Source organism: Mustela erminea, chromosome 15 (assembly GCF_009829155.1).
Source record: "Mustela erminea isolate mMusErm1 chromosome 15, mMusErm1.Pri, whole genome shotgun sequence".
NCBI classification, from domain to species: domain Eukaryota; kingdom Metazoa; phylum Chordata; class Mammalia; order Carnivora; family Mustelidae; genus Mustela; species Mustela erminea.
The window spans coordinates 84,121,097-84,143,692 of NC_045628.1; the positions used below are offsets into that span (position 1 = coordinate 84,121,097).

Genomic DNA, 22,596 nt, shown 5'->3' on the forward strand with positions numbered 1-22,596 from the left:
CCAACAGATAACTGACCATTGATTAGAAAGATAGAAGAGTCTGGGGGAGTAGGAAGTACCTGAGATATGTCATGGTGGTGAATGATGACTATATCTATTAATATGTAACTTAATTGCCCTAACATGAATTTTTAACTTGGAATGCCAAAAGGATTGATAGGAGAAATTATTCATATCAATCTGTAAGGTTAAATATGCATGCTTAACCTCTAAATTTGTATTTACATAGATATTTGTTGATAAAGGAAATGATTGTAGACCAAAATATGTATTAAATTGCCTGGAAGGAAATTTTGTATAGTCGGCTGCTGAAGCTTTTGGAAATTTCTTACAGAGAAGTACGTAAATTTTGACTATAAAAATGTTACCTTGAAAGCCAGTTGAGGCTAACTCAGCAGTGGAGCTAGGATATTCAGAGAGGTATTAATGAAAAGAATACACTAATTGAATATTTAGATATTTATTCATATTTAAGAGTATACAATAATTTATTTTGCAATGATCTTAGGTCAAGATTAATGTACATACATAGAGTTTCACTGAAGAAATCATAACTCTACAGCAGTGGCTCTTAGTTGGGGTGATTTTGCACAGTTGGGACATTCGGCAATGCCTGGAGATGTATTTGGTTATCACTTCTAGGAGAGTGTTACTGGCAGCTGGTGGGTAGAGGCCAGGGTTACTGCTAGACATCTGCAGTGCACAGGATAGCTCCCACAGGAAGCAGTTATTGTGCTCAAAATGTGATCAGTAGTGATTCCTACAAAAACATTTATGTGAATGTACTTAGCAGTATTATTTATAATAGGCAAAAAGTAGAAATGACCCAAGTAGCCATCAACTGATGAATGGATATATGTGGTTTACCCACATTATAGACTACTATTTAACAACAAAAAAGGAATGCCGATAACTGATAAATGCAGCAGCATGGATACAGCTTGGAAACAACATACATCTTAAATGAAGGAAATCATTCACAAAAAACCACATGTGCAATTCCAGAGTAGACAGACCTATGGAAACGAAGATTAGTGGTTATCTAGAGCTGGGATGGTTGGAAGGAAACAGGAAGTGATGGCTTAAGTGGATGGGGCTTCTTTCTAGATGATGAGAATGTTCTAAAATTATATCATGGTGATGGTTACATAACTCTGAATATACTAAAAACCACTGAATTGTACCATTAATGAGTAAATTATATAGTATGTAAATTAAGTCTCAAGGCTTTAGAAATACCAGTCATGCCAAGGGTAGAAATCTTGCCATACAGGTTGACTGCCTACTGTCGTAGAATGTTACGGAGGGAGATTAATGATAAAGTCTTGAGAGATACTCCTTTTATGGGACCATTAAAGGGAATGAGAACGATTGAAAGAGAAGCAGAGTAGATCGATGGTAGAAATTTTGGGTACCTCAGCAATAGTAAAAAACAGGAAGAAGCAAAAGAGATTGAGCAGGACAGTTCAGACAAACAGAGGGAATAGCTAGGCAAGGGAGTCTGGGAAGCAAAGATGGATCAGTGTTTCAAAAAATAAAGGTTGTAGACATGCTCTGTTACTGATAAGGAAGATGTAGATTGGGTGTCAGGGCACAGATAGTCATGTGGAGATCTGTTTATTTGAGTACCAGGTGGGTGGGGTATTGCCCAAAAGCCATTTCGGCGATTGACTAGTGATTGGTAATTGAGGTAGAAAGTGTAGGTATTGGGTGTCTGGGTGGCTCAGTGGGTTAAAGCCTCTGCCTTCAGCTTAGGTCATGGTCTGAGGGTCCTGGGATCGAGTCCCACATTGGGCTCCCTGCTCATCGGGGAGCCTGCTTCCCCCTCCACTCTCTGACTGCCTCTCTACCTACTTGTGATCTCTGTCTTTCAAATAAATTAAAAAAAAAAAAAGAAAAGAAAGTGTAGGTATTTCTTGGACCGTGAACTGTGAGAAATTGAGTGACAGTTTGAGACAGTTGAAGGTTTGGTTTTGTTTTGTACTTGATGCTTTGGAGAGATGAACCTGTTTATTACCCAAGGGGAAGAAATAAGAATTGAAGCAAGAAAATACAACATCGTAGTGCTATTGAGGCCAATGATAGGAATGTTTAGATAGCCCAACCTGCAACTGAGGTAGTGAGGAAAATAATAAGGTGGAGGATATATGGCATGCCTACCATCATGATCTGAGATTCTTAGCCATTAAATGCTGGTTTGATCAGCTTTGTCCAGGTTTGCTCAAAAGTAGAGGAGTAAAAGTGGTAGAAATCAGTATATGATGAAATTTTTAAGTGTGTGTGTGTGTGTGTCTGTCTGAAAAAATGTATAAGCCATTGTCAAGTTTCTTCTTCGGTCCGTTTTTCTTTTTTCTTTCTTTCTTTTTTTTTTTTTTGTTTGGTTTTTCCTCAAACTATTCTCTGTTTATACCTGATATTTTCACTTTAAAAGAAATTCTGGCACACCTGGGTGGCTCAGTGGGTTAAAGCCTCTGCCTTCGGCTTGGGTCATGATCTCAGGGTCCCTGAATCGGGCTCTCTGCTCAGCAAGGAGCCTGCTTCCCTCTCACTCTTTGCCTTGCCACTTAGCCTACTTGTGATCTTTGTCTGCCAAATAAATAAAGAAATAAACTCTTACAAAAAAAAAAAGGTCAGTCTGTAAAGTCATTAATCAGCGTATGAAGTAGTTTATGTATTATCCTTCCAGGGATATTTCTGTTTTACAAGGAACGTATCTAGGAGAATCAGCAAGAAGAATTTCTGACTTCAGGCTGTTGGAAGGGAAGGTTACGTTGAGAATTGTCCCTCAGTCCTGGGTGATAATTGAGTCTCCTGAATTACATGTTAACCTATACTATAATATTTTGAAAAATATTAGTAGTTGAACTTATAAACTTGGTAGTTCTTATGTCTGTCTTCTTGCCTGTGACATCCTGTTATTACCCCATTATACATAACTATAGTTACTTAGAACCATGATAGCCAGTAGAGCTTTTGGCTATAGGAGAAAGTTAACTTTCTCAGAAAGCAACTGCTTTTCTGATGTCAGCCTACATGTGATTAGAGAGCAAACAAGGGAAGGTCTGGGCCACTAAGTTGTTTGCTACTGTCAGAGCAAGGCTGTGCAGTTTTATTTTCTCTTTCTAACCCTACAAATTTTTCACTCACTCCTTTTTATAGTTTAAAGCTATGCAGGAGCAAAGGAGTAATGGAATGAGCATTAGAAAAAAGTCTGCCAAGAGGAACCTTAACTTCTGCATTTTTAAAAAAATATTTTATTTATTTGACAGAAATCACAAGTAGGCAGAGAGGCAGGCAGAGAGAAAGAGGGGGAAGCAGGCTCCCCGCCAAGCAGAGAGCCCGATACGGGGCTCGATCTCAGGACCCTGAGATCATGGCCTGAGCCGAAGGCTGAGGCTTAACCCACTGAGCCACCCAGGCGCCCCAACGTCTGCATTTTTAAACTTAATTTATTTTAATTGCTTAGTAATTTCAGGCCATAGGCAACTTGAAAGTTGAATCTTACATGCCAAGAGCAGTGTCCTTTGGTGCCCCTTTAGCTCAGTAAGTTACATCATTTATGTAGGTGTCTGTTGGACAGACCTTATTTAATTATTTTAAATGCTGTATTTCTCACTAGAAAATTTCCTTTAAAATTATGTATTTATAAAGAAATATATCCATTGAGTTCTAAATTCCATGAACTAGCTGGGTTATCAGTTCAATAAATTCTTTTTTTTTTTTTTTAAATTTTATTTATTTATTTGACAGAGAGAGAGAGAGAGGGAGCCCAAGCAAGGGGAGTGTGAGAGGGAGAAGCGGGCTTCCTGCTGAGCAGGGAGCCCCATGTGTGGGGCTTGATCCCAGGATGCTGGGATCGTGACCTGAGCTGAAGGCAGACGCTTAACGGCTGAGCCACCCAGGCACCCCAATAAATTCTTAATGGATGCCACTAGTAGTCTGGGATGTACTCTGAAGCATGGAGTTTAAGATTATATTGTTTGCAAAATGATGTTGAGAAGATGGTAAAAGAGTTCCCCACTAAAGTACTTGTTTTCCCCATGTATTAGTTTTAAGTGAATAGTGAATACTCAAATTATAATTATGTGGAGAGTTTTGGTTTATTAATATCTAATGTGAATTCTTGAAGGCCATTCTATACATTTTAATTTTGATGGCAGGATTCCTTTGTTCATATCAGACAGCATTAAGACTGTGGATTTAATCTTTTTCCTGTTTAAGCAACTTTGCTTTTGTCATGGGTAGAACTGTACTTCCTACCCTGGTCGGTTGTCTTTAGCAGATTTTGGTCATTATTTGGACTGGGGAAAAGTGTGCAAATGTGTTACCATTAATGCAAAATCATTGTTCTACTGACAGTAGGCTGGTAGCATGATCTTTATATATAAAGATTATACAGCTGCCCACCCTAGACAGTTCTTGTGATAGATCAGACAGTGATATTAACATTGTGGCCCCACACCTTAGCCCGAGTTGGATTTTTAAGTTTCATGAAAGAGGGAATGACACCTTTTCTCTCTCTTCACATCAGTGTTGGTTGACTAGCCTAGCCCTATAGTAGGATGGGTAAGCAACCAACATACTGGAATTGAATACAAAAGAGGGCTTGATAGCCTGAAAGTTCTCTGACCTAATCACCAAAACATATATCCACACCTAAATGTGTAGCATTGAACTCCATGAAAGTAATGGGAATGTCATCTAATTGGGGTAAACTTCACTTGCTATATCTTTTGAATTTTAATATTTGGTTTTCTATTTTTTAATCCACTTAGGGTAGTAAATATTCCTCATTATACATCAGGTTTCCTTCTCAAAGAAGGAGGAAGTGGGGAATCATCCTTTATGGAAGACTTTGATTTTACTTAACATTTTAAGTCATCTAAAATGTCTGCTTGATGCATTATATCTTTTCATTAAAACGGCTGTATTCTTAATTGAGGATTCATGTTCAAAAATTTATGTTTGACATTGATAAACAACAGATACATGTTGACATAGTTTAAACGTTGAATTAAGAAATACTATGATATTTTTAAAGGCAGTGCAATTTAATTCACAAACCATACAAGCCATTTATTTATTTATTTATTTATTTTTTAAGAAAGAGAGAGGGTAGGGAGAGAAGATTTCAGGAAGCCTCCATGCTTAGCATGGAGCCTGATGCAGGCTCAGTCTCACAACCCTGAGATCATGACCTGAGCCAAGATCAAGAGTCCGATTCTTAACTGACTGAGCCACCTGGGTGCCCCACAAGTCACACATTTAAAATGTAGAATTAAATTTTTTGCTTAAAGTTTACTCAAGAGCTGTACAGCCATTACCACCATTGATTTTAAGGAATATTTATCATCCCAAAAGAAACCCCATACCTTTTAACATTCCTACCTCCACCACATTTCAATGGCAACTACTAACCCATTTTCTATCTCTATAGATTTTTGTATTCTGAATTTTTTTTTTAAAGATTTTATTTATTTATTTGACAGAGATCACAAGTAGGCAGAGAGGCAGGCAGAGAGAGAGACGGAAGCAGGCTCCCTGCTGAGCAGAGAGCCCGATGTGGGGCTCGATCTCAGAACTCTGGGATCATGACCTAAGCCAAAGGCAGAGGCTTTAACCCACTGAGCCACCCAGGTACCCCTGGATGTTTTGGAATCATGCAGTATGTGTTTTTTTTGTTTGTTTGTTTTTGTGGGTTGTCTTTTTTGTTGTTGTTGTTGTTGTTTTGGTCACTTTTATGTGGTATGTTCTTGAGGTTTATTCATGTAGCATGTATTGACATTCCATTCCTTTTTTTTTTTGCCAAGTAATATTCCACCGTGTGGATAATACCATGTTTTATTTCTCAGTTCATCTGATCAGTTGATGGTCATTTGAGTTCTTTCCATTTATTTATTTATTTAAGATTTCATTTTTTTCATTTGATAGAGATCATGAGAGAGAGAGAGCATGAGCAGGGGGGAAGGGCGGGAGAAACAGATTGCCTGCTGAGCTGGGAGCCTGATGCAGGGGCTTGATGGCAGGGCCCCAGGATCATGACCCAAGCCGAAGGTAGATGCTTAACCAACTTAGCCACCCAGGTACATCAGTTCTTTCCATTTTTTAAAACCAATTTTCAGTATAGAATAATGCTGCTGCGAACATCTTTGTACAAGTTTTTCCTTACTTGCGGATTTGTGTTCCCATTTTTCTAGAGTGTATCTGTGGGAATGGATTTCTGGGTCAATATGGTAACTATATATTTAACATTTTGAGAACTATCAGACTGTTTTCCACAGTACCTGCAGTATTTTCAATTAACATTGTGATGTACAAGTATCCCATTTTGTTTGCACTCTCACCAACACTTACCTGGTTTTTCTTCTTATTTATAAACCATCCTGTTTCATACAAAGTGGTATCTCATTGTGACTTAGATTTGCCTTACCCTAATGGTAAATGCTGTTGAGCATCATTTTATGTGGTTACTGACCATTTTTGTATCTTTAGAGAAATGACTGTTGAGGTCCCTTGTCCATTTTTATTTATTGTTTATTATTTTAATTTTTTAAAAAAATATTTATGTGAGAGAGAGAGTGCATGAAAGAGCACCAAAGGGGTGGGGGAGAAGGGCAGAAGGAGAAGCAGACTCCCACTGAGCAAGAAGCCGGACATAGGGCTTGATCCCAGGACCCTGAGATCATGACCTGAGTCGAGGACAGAGGCTGAACTGACTTAGCTACCCAGGCACCCCTCCCTTGTTGGTTTTTAAATTGAGTTGTCTTTTTAAAATTTTTGGGTTGTAAGAGTCATGTATATATTATAAATATATAAAACAAATCCCTTGTCAGATAAATGATTTTCAAATATTTTCTGCCATTATCTGAGTTGTCTTTTTACTTTACTGATAATGACCTATGAAACATAGAAATTTTAAATTTTTTTCTTTTGTTTTTTTGTGCTTCTGATATATTTATAAGATTGTTTTGCATGACCCAAGGTCAGAAAGATTTTTTTTAAACTGACTTTTTAATTTTTTTAAAAATTTTTTTTTTAAGATTTTATTTATTTGACAGACAGAAATGACAAGTAGGCAGAGGCAGGCAGAGAGAGAGGAGGAAGCAGGATCCCTGCTGAGCAGAGAGCCCAATGTGGGGCTCGATCCCAGGACTCTGGGATCATGACCTGAGCCAAAGTTGCTTAACCAACTGACCATCCAGGTTCCCTGGAAATACATACCATGTAATGTTGCTGAATTTACCATTTAATGTTACTGAATTTACTGACACAAATAGTATTTTTAGTGGATTAAAATTTTTTGTATATGGGATGTCATTTGTAAACCATTATCTTTATTAAGGACTTATTATACGTTGGTTTTATATGTGTAGAAAGTAATTCATCCAAGTATCCTCCACCTCAGACCTAGGTGGAACAACATATATAGACAGCTCCTGGGATTTGGTAGATGTTAGAATCACTCCTTGGCCCAGTGAGCTGGTTACTTACTGAATGTGCCCCAGTCTCACCTTGTTGAAGGAGGCTGACATGAAAGTACCTGCTTTCATTCTGCTTCAGATCACTGCTGTCTAAAGAAAGTGTCCCTGGTTCCATGATTCTCTGGTCATATCATCATCCCAGTTTAAAAATGGCCTCTGTGGGACGCCTTGGTCGCTCAGTAGGTTAAGCCTCTGCCTTCAGTTCAGGGCGTCATCTCAGGGTCTTGGGATCTCTGCTCAGTGGGGAGCCTGCTTCCCCTCTCTCTCTGCCCGTCTCTCTGCCTGCTTGTGATCTCTTTCTGTCAAATAAATAAAAATCTTAAAAAAAAGCCTCTGTGAACCTGCATGGTCTGATCTCTGCCTCTTCCTCAAAACTTTCCTGAGCTATTTTGTTAGAGCTGCTCTCACAAGCTGTTTCCTTCTGCGTTGGCACTCTTCACATGGACTTTCTCTGCCTGGACACCTTCTCCCCTTTGCCTAATCACCACCTGATTGTGCCTGAGATGGGTACCCTAGATCAGGTTTCTTTTGCTATGCTTTCTCATATGTATGTTATATGTGATTTTCTCCCACTTTGCTCACTTCTCATTTGTAAATTTTCATTTGTAGCTCATTTGAATAAATCTACTTACCCACTTATTTGGAAGCTCATGAAAGCATAGGTCATATGTTTGTTCACTATATTGTTTTAGCACCTTGCACAGTCTAGCATATAGTAATAGATGCTTAACAAATATGTATTATTTAATTAGTGAGGTAAGATGATTTGATTCCAAAATACTATTTTATTTCTTGGATGTTTGTTGATGCTGCCAAGATTATTTAGCTGGGAGTTCACCTGGTGTCCATAAATGCTTAAGGGTTTTGGCAATACTAATCAAAAATGACAGTATCATTTTGTAATAAGAATGTTTGGCAGGTATGTTTGGTGTGTTGACTTTAATAGTACTTCTTTTTTGTTTGATTACAGTGCATTTTATTGATACTCTATTTTTGTGGATCTGATTTGGTTTTAGTAAAAAAAAAAAAAATTCAACTCATTTTCTTGGGGAAAGGTAACTGGATCATAAAATAGTAATGAGATATAGAAGCCTTCACCTAAATTAGGATTTCCAGTAAACCCACTGTTACTATTTGCAGGCAAGGCTTGGGAAAACATTTAGGTGAGGTCAGTTCTCCTTTATTTCAGAAGACTTTTGGTTACTTGGACGAAATGCTATCTGTGAGACTGGGCTTATTGGTTCTGTGTTGTGCCAGAAAGAGAAATAACAGTTTTTATTGTTAGAAAAATTCATAGTGACAGAGATTAAATGTTTAAGAAGAAAAACTTGGCTTTCCCTTTGTGAACCTGCATGGTCTGATCTCTGCCTCTTCCTCAAAACTTCCCTGAAACTTCCCCTGAAACTTCGTTGTGCTAATGAAGTAGCTTAAGAATATGGGAAGATGGAGAAATTTAACTTTTTATTACTTTTGTGAAACGTTCATGTTGCTATATTATCTTCCCATACCATAAAGTATTTATAAGTATAAGCTATGGTAATTTTCATACTCTCTCTGTTTGTTTGAGGATGATTTGTAGTTACTGTGTAACTCAGTGTTTTTTTACTGTCAGTTATTACCACAAAATGATACCCTTACTAAAGGTGAACAAGAACTCATTTGCATTTGTAAGGACCAGTGTATTTCTGAGGATGACTTTTCTCCCCTCATATTAAGATATATGTGCTTACTGATAATACTGCTTGCTGTTTGAGACCTTAAGACTTGTTCAGGACAGAAGACTTAGTAGGATTTATCCAGTGACAGTCAGTAGCAGGGTGCATTCAATTCTGTCCTAGTGTGTTTCTCTCTGATCATGCAGTTATAAAATAGGGCAGGTGGTACTTTTATATAGAGTTATTAAATGTTGCTGAGCTTTCCTAAGCAGAGAATTTTAGAGCTAGATAGGATCATTGTGAAACAGACAGTAGAGAATGGAGTTAATTATTCACTGTTCTGAGGTACAGTTGAATTTATGTCTAGTTCTGGCTGATTTTCCAGAGGATTAAGATAGTGTTGAACTTAGAGGACTGCTTGGGTTTTTGCATCAAAGAATTGGAGCCCTTGCTGGAACCCTTGCTAAGAAGGGAGTGGGCTTATATTTGATACAGTGACAGAAATATTGTACTGCAACTTGTGTTTTTTGAATTTGGTGAAAATATGGGAAGGTAAAGTAAGATTAGATGGGGATGACAGATTTTTAAAAAGACAGGATTATTAAAAGACAAAGCTCTGGATGATTGTTTTACTGAATTTTTGTTCATTTGGGTAGAAATGAATTTTCTGATACAAAATATAAATTCCTTGAGTACAATATTTATTATAGATAAATGTTTAAACCCAGAGGCCAAGGGGTGTCTGGGTGGCTCAGTGGGTTAAAGCCTCTGCCTTTGGCTCAGGTCATGATCCTAGGGTCCTGGAATCAAGCCCTGCATTGGGCTCTCTGCTCAGCAGGGAGCCTGCTTCCCTCCTCTATCTCTTTGCCTGCCTTTCTGGCTACTTGTGATCTCTGTCTGTCAAATAAGTAAAATCTTAAAAAAAACAAAAACAAAAAACCCAGAAGCCAGGAAAATTCTTGATTTAAAATCTGATTCAGCTTTTGGTAAATGCTAGCTATTTAACTAGTATCAACCAGTTATAACTTGTAGATCTCCTAAAACCTGATAGGTGTATAATATGTATAATAAATGATTAATTAGTAAGTAATCACTTCATTGTTAGACTCCTCTTTCATTGGTAATACATTTGGATAAAAAAGACAAAGCAGTATAATGTGTAGATATGGCATGTTAATGTAGTAGTATAAATGGAAACTTTTTTTTTCCACTTAAAAAATTTTTTTAATTAACATATATTTGTTTTGGGGTACAGGTCTGTGATTCGTCAGTCTTACACAGTTAACAGCGCTCACCGTAGCACATATCCTCCCCAATGTCCCATCACCCAGCCACCCATCTCTCCCATCTAAATCAAAACTTTAAATCATTTTTCAAATGTCTTAAGAATAGAAGTGCTTGGAGCACCTAGGTGGCCCAGGCAGTTAAGTGTCTCACTCTTGGTTTCAGCTCAGGTCATGATCTCGTTGTCGTGGGAGCAAACCTTGCATCAGGCTCTGCTCATCACGGAGTCAACGTGCCCATCTTCTTTCTCCTCTGCTCTTCCTCCTCTTTCTCTCAAATAAATAAAATCTTAAAAAAAAAAAAAAGTAATGCTTGATTTTTGAATTTTAGAGGTGGTCTTTTTGATTTGTTTTTAAAGTAATCTACACATTGAATTATCTGGGAAAGAAATGATATTTTGGGGTATCTTATACAAACATACAGAAATAGTCAATTGGCAATACCAAATCAAAAATTGAATTGCCCTAATTTTTTACATTTTGAATGTATGGATATGATCCAGATCTATATATGACTGTTCTATTCACATTGTGATATGCTTCTCACTGTTTTTTTTTTTTTTAATGGAAAAGTAATACTTGTACATTCATAGTAACAGTATTTCAGGTAATACAGAAGAACCCTCATAAGCTTTTCCTCTCTTTTTTGAAGATTTTATTTGTTTGTTTGGTTATTTATTTATTTATTTATTTGAGAGAGAGAGAGAGAAGAAAGAGAGAACAAGAGCAGAGGAGATTGAGAGAAGCAGACTCCCTGCTGAGCAGGGAGCCCAGTGTAGGGCTGTATCCCAGGACTCTGGAACTATGACCTGAGCTGAAGGCACACACTTATTAACTGACTGAGCCTCCCAGGGGCCCCCACACCAGCCATAGCCTCTTAGAAAGGCAGCCACTTTAGCAGTTTCACAGCATAGTCTGCTAACTAAAACATGTATTTCTTGTCAGAATAACTTTGTTCTTACAAATTTGTTTCATTCATTATACTGTTCCTTTTGTCTCCTTTAATGTGAAGTTTTTGTTAAAATGCTTTTGGAGTAGTTACATGTTCTTTCAGTAGAGATATTATTTATAATAAAGTTACATGGTTGTATCTTACTATACCAACAAGAGTATGTGTGTGCTTTTACTGTGCAAAAATGATGGTAGTGGTTGTGCTGGGCTGCTTTATAAGGAGAAGGTAGTTAAGTTTGCAGTGTTACAGATTAATTCTTCAAAGAACAATTAAGGTAATCTCTGAGTGAAGTGTGTTATAAATGAGCTTTCTAGTAGAAGGCTAACATGTCAGAGATAAAAGTCCTTTCTAGGTTCAGAGTGGAAAACAAAAAACTGACGTGAACTTTAAGATAATTACAGGATCACGGTGCCTGTGTGGCTTAGTCAAGCATCTTCCTTCAGCTCAGGTCATGTTCCTGGGGTCCTGGGATCAAGCCCTGTGTTGGGCTCCCTTCTTAGTGGGGAGTCTGCTCCCACATCCTCTGCTGCTCCCCCTGCTTGTGTTCTCTCTCTCTCCCTGTCAAGTAAGTAAGTAAGTAAGTAAATAAATAAATAAATAAAATCATTTTAAAAAAGAAAATAATTGGGGGAAAATATTTTCTGATAGATGTCAGATACAGAACTCACAGATCTCCATGTGGTGTGAGCAAAATGCAAGGAATTAACATTTTAAAAATATGCATGTCAGGTTTTAGAGGAAATTTGGCTGTGCATACTGGCACTAGGGGAAGTATATTTAAAACAGACCAGGATCAGGGAAGCTGAAACCAGAATTTTTTTTTTAATTTAAATTTTTTTATTTATTGTTATTATTTTTTATAAACATATAATGTATTTTTATCCCCAGGGGTACAGGTCTGTGTATCGCCAGTTTTACACATTTCACAGCACTCACCATAGCACATTCCCTCCCCAGTGTCCATAACCCCACTCCCCATCCTGACCCCCCCGACCCCCCCCCCGACCCCCAGCAACCCTCAGTTTGTTTTGTGAGATTAAGCGTCACTTATGGTTTGTGAAACCAGAATTTTTAAAAATGAAAGATTTTGGGCGCCTGGGTAGCTCGTTTGGTTAAGTGGCTGCCTTCTGCTCCAGTCATGATCGCAGAGTCCTGGGTCGAGCCCCACAGCGGGCTCCCTGCTCAACAGGGAGCTGCCTGCTTACCTGCCTGCTGTTCCCCCTGCTTGTACTTGCTCTTTGTCTCTCGCTCTCTGTGTGTCAAGTAAATAAATACAGTAATTTAAGAAAAATTAAAGATTTGAGAGTTATTTTGAATGTGAGGTTTAGGTGAGCAATTGCAATTAATTCATTTCCTATCTGGAAAAAAGCTCTCTCCTAAAATTAGGTGTTTCCATTTTCTCTTAATACAAAGCCTTGATATCCACAAGAATTTAAGGAGCATACACTTTTTCGAAATACAAAAAGGGTAGAAAAGAAAAACAAGTATATTGGTTTAGATTTTGTTTCCATTTGTAATACTTATTAATCTTTGCCGTTATCACTGTCCACTCAATGAAGAATGTTGGCAACCCCTTGTTGAGTATAACTAGCAGGCTTAGTTCGGATGCAGGAGATTCATCGCCTTCCCTTGAAATGAGATTTTGCATTTTTCCAAGACTAGTATTACTCCTTTTACTTTTGACTGTATTCTTCCAATATTCTTCCTCTTTGCTTGAATTGTGTAGGGTTCTTGGAGGTTTTAGATTTTACCTTTCTCTTACAGGTACCAGCCCTGAAGTATTTGTCTGTCTTATTCTGAGAGAGAACAGCTTGTGCATGCTCACTGCCTGGATGGCTATATTAACAAGAAAATTGATAGATGGTTTGTTTTGAGATGAACCATTTTACTACAGTTATGTGAATCTGTCTCATATCCCACCTAATTTAAAAATAAATTGATACCCAATAAATAAATAAATCTATACCTTTTCTAAGCATATGAAGTACTAATAAATTGTCTTATTTTTCTGGTTGAAGATATTTAGTAAAATTATACACATATATTTTGTTAGATCTAGATGGCCAACAAAATAACAGTTTGTTACCATTTTAATGTGATATTGCAGACTCCCCTAAAAAATTGGAATGAGATTGTCATGTTTTTCTTTATGCATCTGCTCAACACAGTACTGAGCGTAAGTAATAAATATAAATGGGGTGTTGAAATTTGAGGAAAATAGAGCTGGAAAAAAAATAAGTGGAATATTTTTATGAAATACAAAGAATTTTTTGCCTCACTCTTGGGTACTTTATTTCATATGCTCAAGCCTTATTTTTTAATGCCCCAAAACTTTTTTATTGTGGAAAATTTCAAAGATGTGCAAAAATAAAATACCCAGCTTTGTTAGCTCTAAGTTCTTGTTTTAAGCTATACTCTTCCATCCTCAGATTATTGTAAAGCAAATCCTAGACATCCTATGATTCCATCCACAGATATTTCTCTAAAAAATAAGCATTTTAGACAACATGTAAAAATACTAGTTTTCAATTGATATATTCTGAATGCAGAAGACAGTGTTAACAACATAAGATCAAAATATGCGCCTAGTGAGAAAGTGGAATCATTAAAAAAACTATCAACCATTGAAAACTCTTATGGGGCGCCTGGGTGACTCAGGTCCAAAGCCTCTGCCTTCGGCTCAGGTCTTGATCCCCGGGTCCTGGGATCAAGCCCCTGCATTGGGCTCTCTGCTCAGCGGGGAGCCTGCATCCCTTCTCTCTCTCTCTCTCTCTGCCTGCCTCTCTGCCTACTTGTGATCTCTGTCTGTCAAATTAAAAAAAAACAAAAACAAAAAAAAAAACCTCTTAGTACTCATGGGCTGATTTTTTTTTTTTTCTCCCTTCAAAAAAAAGCCAGGCTTACTTCGTTTTAACTGTTCGTTTTGTGTCTTTTGACTCTTTCTCTGCACTTCCACAAGGGGGCAGATAAAGGAAGAGAAAAGTGCAGTAAGTGACTGACTTGAATTTCACTTTTATTTATCAATCAAATGGAGTTGCAGAACAATTTTGGAGCAATTTTTCAGAAATAAGTAGACTTCTCTTCTGAAACAACTTGTAGTCCCCTCCTTGCTCTTCAGAGACAAAATACTAGATATTTCAAAAGGGGGTTAAGTAATAATTTTTTAAAAAATGATTTCCAAAGCATTGTTGTAGCCTTTAATGTTCTCTAATGATTTGGGCTTTAATGAAAATACAGCATTTTAACATGGGTCTAATTTTTGCAAGCTATAGTTTTAGATAACTATTTTTGAAATTTCTCATTGAGTGATGAAAATGTTGCCTAGTTGATGTATTTAGCTGGACTTCTGATTAGCAATGGAAGGGGCAGAACTACTGTCTTTATACCCAGACATCTTTCTCTTTTCTTAAAAACCTCAGTTTGTACATCAGTGTCATTGAGTGAATTATATTCATGGACACTTACAAATATATTATGGTTATTTCATGTATGGCAAAGATAGTATTCTATTTGAAGCATGCTTAATATTGAAACACTTGAACACCATAAAAGTAGGTTTTTAGTCTGTGGGAATTTTAAATGAGTATCTGTAGAGTTGTGCATAAACTGATTATTTCTTTATCTGGAATTGGTATTTGCATAATCTAATGTGTGGGAGTTTTGCTGCCTCAGTATGATGTGTATTTTCTCTTGGTTGGTTGTTGTTTTTTTTGTTTTTTTTTGTTACCTAGTGAATATATTTCTTTGGGAAAAATACTATTTTTCCAAGTAGTCTATTATGAGACTCACATTTTGTATATGTAGTTTTAGTTGTTACAAGATATTAGGGGGAAGTGTGGGATAAATACTTAGAAATTGATTGTTCCTTTTTTGTATATATTTTGGCATCTGTTTTACATCACGTTTTTTCCTTTTGTTGCTACTGTTAAGATCTCTGATTATCAACATTTTTATATCCCTACAGCATGACATGACATGTAATTCTGATGAAACTGTTCTTATATTCCTGTAGCATGGTTTTGGGTTTTTTGTTTTTTGTTTTTTAGCACTTAATGCCTTTTATTCCTTAGCTTCATTCATGAATTATGTAGCATATGTGAAGAGGCTTAAACTGTTTCCATTACATTCTTTTTGGATGGCTCCTGTTATATTTAGGATATACTTAAACTTTAGACAAAGTAAGAATGTTATTGTTGTTGTCCTTGACACCAGATAACTGGGCAGACATTATATAGCTATGTTTGAATCCTCACAAAATGTGCTGTTAAAGCCAACAGAATCCTGGCGGGAGACTCTTCTGGATAGCAGAGTTATGGAGCTGTTCTTCACAGTAAGTCTTGCTTTTCATCTCTGGTGGTAAAGGCCGAGGGAGAGTGCCACTGAAAAGAGTACATGTTTTGTATTTTTCTTAAGTAAAACAGGACAGATTGCTTTCTCCTCTGAAGCGTTCTCTTCTAATCAATAAATCTGCTTAGATAGAAATTATATAGAAATATTCTTGCTAATTTATAAAAATGTCATGTAAGTATGAAGACTTGAATATCCTGGAGCTGAAGTTCTCAAACATTTTGGTCTCAGGGCTGCTTTACATTCTTAAAAATTACTGACAACTCGAAGTAGCTTTTGTTTATGAGTTTATACTATTACTATTTACTGTATTAAAAATTCAAACTGAAAACTTTAAAAAATAATTTAGTAATTCATTTAAAAATAACAATTTTTGAGGGGGCGCCTGGCTAGCTCAGTCAGTTTAGCATGCAACTCTTGATCTGAGGGTTGTGGGTTTGAGCCCCATGTTGGGCGAAGAAATTAGTTAAAAATAAAGTCTTTAAAATATTGACACCAAACTGTTATATATTGACATAAATAACATTTTAGTGAACAGATAGCTATATTTGGGGGAGGGGGAAGTTTACTGAAAAGAGTGGCATTGTTTTTTATTTTTGCAAAACTCTAATGTTACACTTAATAGAAGATAGCCAGATTCTCAGATCTGCTTCTGCATCCAGTTGGTTGTAATATTACAGGTCAGATAACCTTGAGGAAAGTCCACTGTATACATGTGTGAAAGTGACAGTGGAAAGGGCAAATACTGTGTTAGTATTAGTATGAAAATAGTTTTACCCTTATGGACAACCTGACATGGTCTTAGGAATGTCTCAGGATTCCTGGACCTCACTTGGAGATCCACTTTAGTAGAGTAGTGTACTTTTTTATGTAGTAATTTATCAGTCATGGGTTAAGTTAGTGTTGTTGAATAGCAGTTTATTTCAATTATAACTTTAAATAGTCCTGTTTATTATTTGCTAAATATCAAGAAGTAGGCAGTATGTTCCTATGTTTGCACATGAGGATCCCCACCGTAATAGTCCAAAGCTGGTAAAAACATGTATATCGAGTGGGGAGGGATGCTAATTTGCTGTTAATAGTACAGGCACACAAGTTAGATAAAATGACTGGGGTGAACGTCCAAATAAAGACCAATTAAGAAGGAAAAAGGAAGCCCTTTTACTTAATGTTAGCCATTTTAGTTTCTTACTTTTCCATTTGTTAGAAAAACATTATTTACTATCCTTACAGCTGCCTTCCTGTTCTGATCAAACCATTTAAAATATTGTAGTTTTGTGATATATATTTTACAATACCTAGAATAGGTTATTCATCCATGGTTATACATAAAAATGTTTTCAGCAGAAATGTTTAGACTAAGTATTAGACTAAGTATTACCTTCCATTTTATTCTTTAAGTCAGAGAAATGATGACTAAAAACACTATCAGTACCAAAGAGATGAGTGTGACTAAATTAACAAATTCTGTTGCCTGCCATATCTGACAAATTGTTTTGATACGTATCCAAGTTCAGTTCTTTGTGTTCTTCATTTGACTGAAAGAAGATCCCATTCCAGCAGTTTTTGAAAAGGTGAAAAACTTGCTGGCAGTACTGGAAACAACTCCCCCAAATCTGAACAGCTGTCTAGACAAACTAGACAGCTGCTTCTGTCAGCTGTGAACCACCACATGCAAATAACTTCTGAATTTGAAAGTTTAACCCTTTTTACTGTATTATTTTAACAGTTTTGTGCTTTTGGCCTATTGCTTTCATTTAAGGGATTTATAAGAAGTTTTTAATTTGTAGTTTGTTATAAGAATGACAGTGGGTAATCTTTTAATTCCATTCAGTTTTTGTTACATTTGTTTTCAAGTTATGTGAATGCATTACCTAATAGAAAGCATTTTTCTATTGGATATCCTTATTTCTCTAGAGATTTGAGTAGATAGACATAAATGTACTATGCATGAACTTAAGACTTGAAATATATTGGTCACATCTGAATTTAGGAGTACTCTAGGTTTCATTCTGCCCCTCAAAAGTTTTCAAATGTCTCAATTTTTCTTTATTCCATAAGATATTAGAAAAACCACTCTCGTTAATTTTTCCTCCTACCTTTTTGACTGATTCTCCTTGACCTCATTTATGGTCTCTTATTTTCTCTGCTTACTGAAAAAAATCATTTTCTATCTTAGTTTTGAGTTTTGCTGACTCTATACACGTTTCTTGGGCTGTCTCTTCCACACTTTGGACTTCAAGCACCGCTTCTGCACCGATGACTCCTAAATCTATATTCAGCACAGGCTGCTCTAGAGTTCCAGAGCCTTATAATCCAAGTGCTTACTGGGTGTTTTAATTTGGATGGCGCACAGACATCTCAGATTCAGCATGTTCCAATAGAATTATCTTACTAACTTGCTTCTCTTTGCTCCTTGTCTTTCTTTGCCATTTACGTCCTTGGGTGTTCTGCTGGACTTTCCTTTTCCTTATCCCTCTGCTTTCCCTATTCAGGTGATGAATTGAGTTTTTAATTTGTGTGATACAGTTCAGTTGCGGTAAAACTCCTGTGTAATGCTGACATTGGAAGAAGGGCAAGAATCTGCCATATTATACAAGAATTCATTGGTTTATCATGAGTTTTATATGGTTCATATTTCAGAGAACATAAATTAAGTGTAAACAGTGTTCCATGCAGGCTCTGAGGCATATCCTTATTTTTATTTCATTTTATTACATAATCAATATTAGCTGTTTTGGTCATCATATCTTTTGATTCCTCACTTCTTGCCCAGGAACAAGCAACCATTTAGCTCTATAGAAAAGAAAGCCTCTGTTGTCCGGGATTGCATTGTATTCATTGGCAGAATGTACCCTTGGATAACTTGCTTAAATGTTGATTAGGTTAAATGATATGACGACAGAAATTTAGTTAGTTTTCAGATAAGGAATTTAAGAATGAGTTGTGTTCAGAAGTTCTTGAATCTCGGACAATGTAGATGGATGAATTTGTGTATTATACTTTAAATTTACTATTTAAAACTTAAAATGTAATGGAATATATTTTGATAAACATTTGTGTTATTCTAGACCAGGGATTGGCAGAGTTTTTCTGTAAAGGCCAGGTAGTAAATATTAGGCTTTGCAGGTCATGTGTTCTCTGAGGCAGCTGTTTAGCTCTGCCGTTGTCATACAGAAGCAGCCATGGATGATAACTAAACAAAAAAGTGTTGTAGTGTTCCTGTATAACTTCATTCACAGTTATTAAAATGTGAGTTTTGTATAATTGTCTTATCTTTTGAAATACCATTTTTCTTTTATTTTGTTGACCTCAACCATAAAAAAAAAAATTAAAAACCATCTGAATAGGCCATACAAAGTAAGTAGGAGGCCAGATTTGGCCATAAGCTATGGTTTGCCAACCCATATTCTAGACCAAAGAGGATAGAATATTTTAAACATGTCAGTAGATCAGTTTTGTGACTCTTTAGTATTTTAAATTTCTTAGAGCCTTAAGAAGTTCAGGGTTTTAAAGATTAATGAAATCAATCTGTGAATAAGGATTTGAGTGTCTGTTCACTGTGTCCCAAAAATGTACCTGTGAATACTTGAGAGAAATATGCTAACTTCAAGTAATTTATAAATGATTTGCAGAGTCAAAGTGAACATAATTTGAAACAAATAGAGAACTAATGTTTAAAATTCTGTGACATTCAGAAAGCAAAGAGATTTGTGTAAAAAAAGAAGGGCTGGATGAGTCAAATGCTTGTGGAAAGTAGAAAATGGTTGCCATTGAATGTGGTTGGTGGATTAGGATAAAAAATTACCTGCATGATATTTCTGAAAATAAATAAATTAATTTTAAAAAATTACCTGCAATTTCTTTACAAAGTGTATTTTTCTTTGGCATTTTAATTATGTCAGATCACAGAAACGAAACATCTTTAAAATCTGAGAATATTAATAACACTGTAAAATGGGGAGCAGTATTTCAGGAGCATTTCTTTTTGTACAGAATACCATGGACCAGGTGTTTCACATCAGTATTGCATCATTGAAATAAGATCTAGATGAGGTTTAAATTGGATGTAAATATAATTTAAATAAAATAAAACATTTTAGCCATTATTAAAAGCAATGGTATAGGATAAAATGAAATTCAAGCAAATTGTGGGCAATCTCAGAGTAATGAAAGAGTATGCTTATATACTGGTTGAATTAGCAAATGTCTAGGGATTGAAAGGTATATTGGTTTTCTAAGTGTGCAACTGTTTACTTCTGCTAAAGCAGCATCTATATACTCTTGATTGAACTTGTCTGCTAACTTTAGCAAGAAGCTGGAGCTAGGCATAGTTAGCATAATACAGATGACTGTCGTTGTTGCTGTTTTTAGAAGAAGCAGTATGTCTGACTGGCTGGCATCTGTTTCTCTCTTTGTCATAACATGCTGGAGACAGTTCAATTTTCAAAATGTAGGTAGCCCTCAGTTAAGAATTACTTGATAAGTTTAAAATCATGGCCTATAGTGTAAAATGGACTGAGGGACAATTTTCAAATTTAATTAAGTTCAGGAATTAATTTTCTAGAAATAACCAGCTACAGTGAATTTTTCTCTTACCTCATTCGGCATGATAGACACGTGACCCTTACAAAAGAAGAATTTATTTTTATGGATTAGTAATTCTTTCTAACAGGTACATCGAAAAATCAGAGAAGATTCAGATATGGCACAAGATTCTCTTCAGTGCCTTGCCCAGTTAGCTTCTCTTCATGGACCCATCTTCCCTGATGAAGGATCACAAGTTGATTATCTAGCACACTTCATTGAGGGATTACTGAATACTATCAATGGGTAGGTATATTTGCCCTTTGTAGCTGAAAAAGAACCTTCAGTTTTTTTCTTTGTTTAACATTAGAGGAGAAAAAGAAACTGGTGATTTTTTTCCCTGTTTATATTCTGAAGTATAGTTATATGGGTAATTTGAAATAATACACAGAGACACACCTTTAAAAATGAATGGATGATAATATTTGCATGTTTGGAAATGAGTTCTTGGGACTTTTCTTCTACTACCACTTAATAATACTCATTACTTGACTTGTAGAATTGAAATAGAAGATTCAGAAGCTGTGGGAATCTCCAGCATTATCAGCAACCTGATAACTGTGTTCCCTCGAAATGTTTTAACTGCCATTCCAAATGAACTTTTCTCGTCCTTTGTTAACTGCCTCACACACCTCACTTGTTCTTTTGGGCGAAGTGCTGCATTGGAAGAAGTGGTGAGTGCCTATTCTAAAATAAATTGTGTCTGTTTTTTACAAGGAAATTTGCTGTGCCTTTGCAGCATTTGTCATGACAAATAAGGAAGTGCTAGCTATTGCTAAGACTGCATTTTTGTTACATGTGCAAACTATTTGTAATCTGTGTGTAGAAACAATATTTTTAAATCTTGTGGATTAAAATCACTTTAGTAGATTAAATTTATTGTTAAGATTTTAATTTTAAGAAAATTAAATTGGAATGAAGTGTCTCTATTAAGAATTATGTTGCAAACCCATTTTAACAAAATTTTAAGTTTAAAAATTGCTAGTATGGTAATTTAATATTTTTTGAGGATTAAAAAATTTTGGACTTATTTGGAATTTTGGACTTATCTGGAAATTTTGGACTTATCTGGAAATTACAGAAATATAATTTGGTTCAAATAATTATAATCATGCTGGTTTTAACTAGGCCGTCCTCTTTCATTTTTTTGATGCTATGGTTTAATAGTATATTAGAATTTAGTTTTCTTTAAGATCAATAGCAGTACTAAAGATGTTTTTTGGTGGAAGTTTTCGAATGTATATTTTCCAAATATAAAATTTAATTTAAGAGATTAAAATTCCTTGACAGCACATCTGTGTTACTAAGAGTTACTGTGAATAACTACATTAATCATGGGAAATAATTGATTTTTTTTTCCTCTGTAGTGGTTCTTAAATTGTTGGAACTAATTTTTCTTTTTATGAATCAGAATGTGAGTTTTTTTGAAAGATCATAATTTAAAAGAATATTTATAGTTATCTGTTTGAATTTTATGTTAGATCCCATCTGAGTTGTTTTGTTGGGGGTCTGGCAACATCTGTATGAGTTTTTGTATCCGTTTAAGGGTGTTCAGAATATAGAGAGCTCTAGAATGGTTTATGTAGTTGGACGTTTTAGCGTTTTGATGAGTAAAGGAACCAGGTCAGGCAGATATTTGCGTGTTGGAAAAAAATGTAGGTAGTAGAAGAATAGAAGCATAAAGGCATCATGTGAGATTTGAATTTCTCAGAGGGAAAAATTATGTACTGAGCATGGAAATATGGGGAAATTTTAAGTATTTAACTTGATTCAAACCCTTTTCAAATTATCACAAATTCTGAATCATTCAGGTTTCATTGAACATGATTTCATTGTGCTTTTCCCCCCGCTTGGTTGGTTTGTTCTCTCTTCTAAACCAGGTGGATTAAACAATATGTTGATCACATATTTAGAAACATAGCTATTTTTTCATTTCTGTTTGTGGGTTAAAGAAGTTCCTAGACATTTTATAGAAGAATTGCTAGAAGATATATAACATTCTTGGTTTGCAGATTTTAAGTTGAGAATTCATTTATTTTGACCAGGAGACTGACAACTTGGAAAATAATTTTCTGCCAAGTTGGATAGAGAAACTTTAGAATATGGAAAGCCTAGATACACTTTCAGAGTTGATGTATATTGTGCTTGTTTCACAAAAAGGTGTGCTGTAGATACTATATACCTCATAGATTTCATTTAAGAAAATTGTTACTTCTTCTCATTTGTTTTAATTAATTTAATTGTTCTGTTTATGGTGTTGGAAAATGATTTTAAAGATAATTGGTTGCCGG

General features: G+C 35.7%; 1 protein-coding gene across 4 annotated transcripts in view; it reads left to right on the forward strand.

Annotated features, from left to right (window-relative positions):
• Positions 1–22,596, forward strand: part of XPO4 (exportin 4) — a 120,464-nt gene that overhangs the window by 54,531 nt on the left and 43,337 nt on the right. For all 4 annotated transcript variants that reach the window (XM_032314414.1, XM_032314417.1, XM_032314415.1 and 1 more), the window contains 3 exons: positions 15,589–15,701; positions 20,394–20,551; positions 20,805–20,979. In XM_032314414.1, coding sequence (XP_032170305.1) covers positions 15,589–15,701; positions 20,394–20,551; positions 20,805–20,979 — 446 coding nt within the window. The remainder of the gene's footprint in view (positions 1–15,588; positions 15,702–20,393; positions 20,552–20,804; positions 20,980–22,596) is intronic.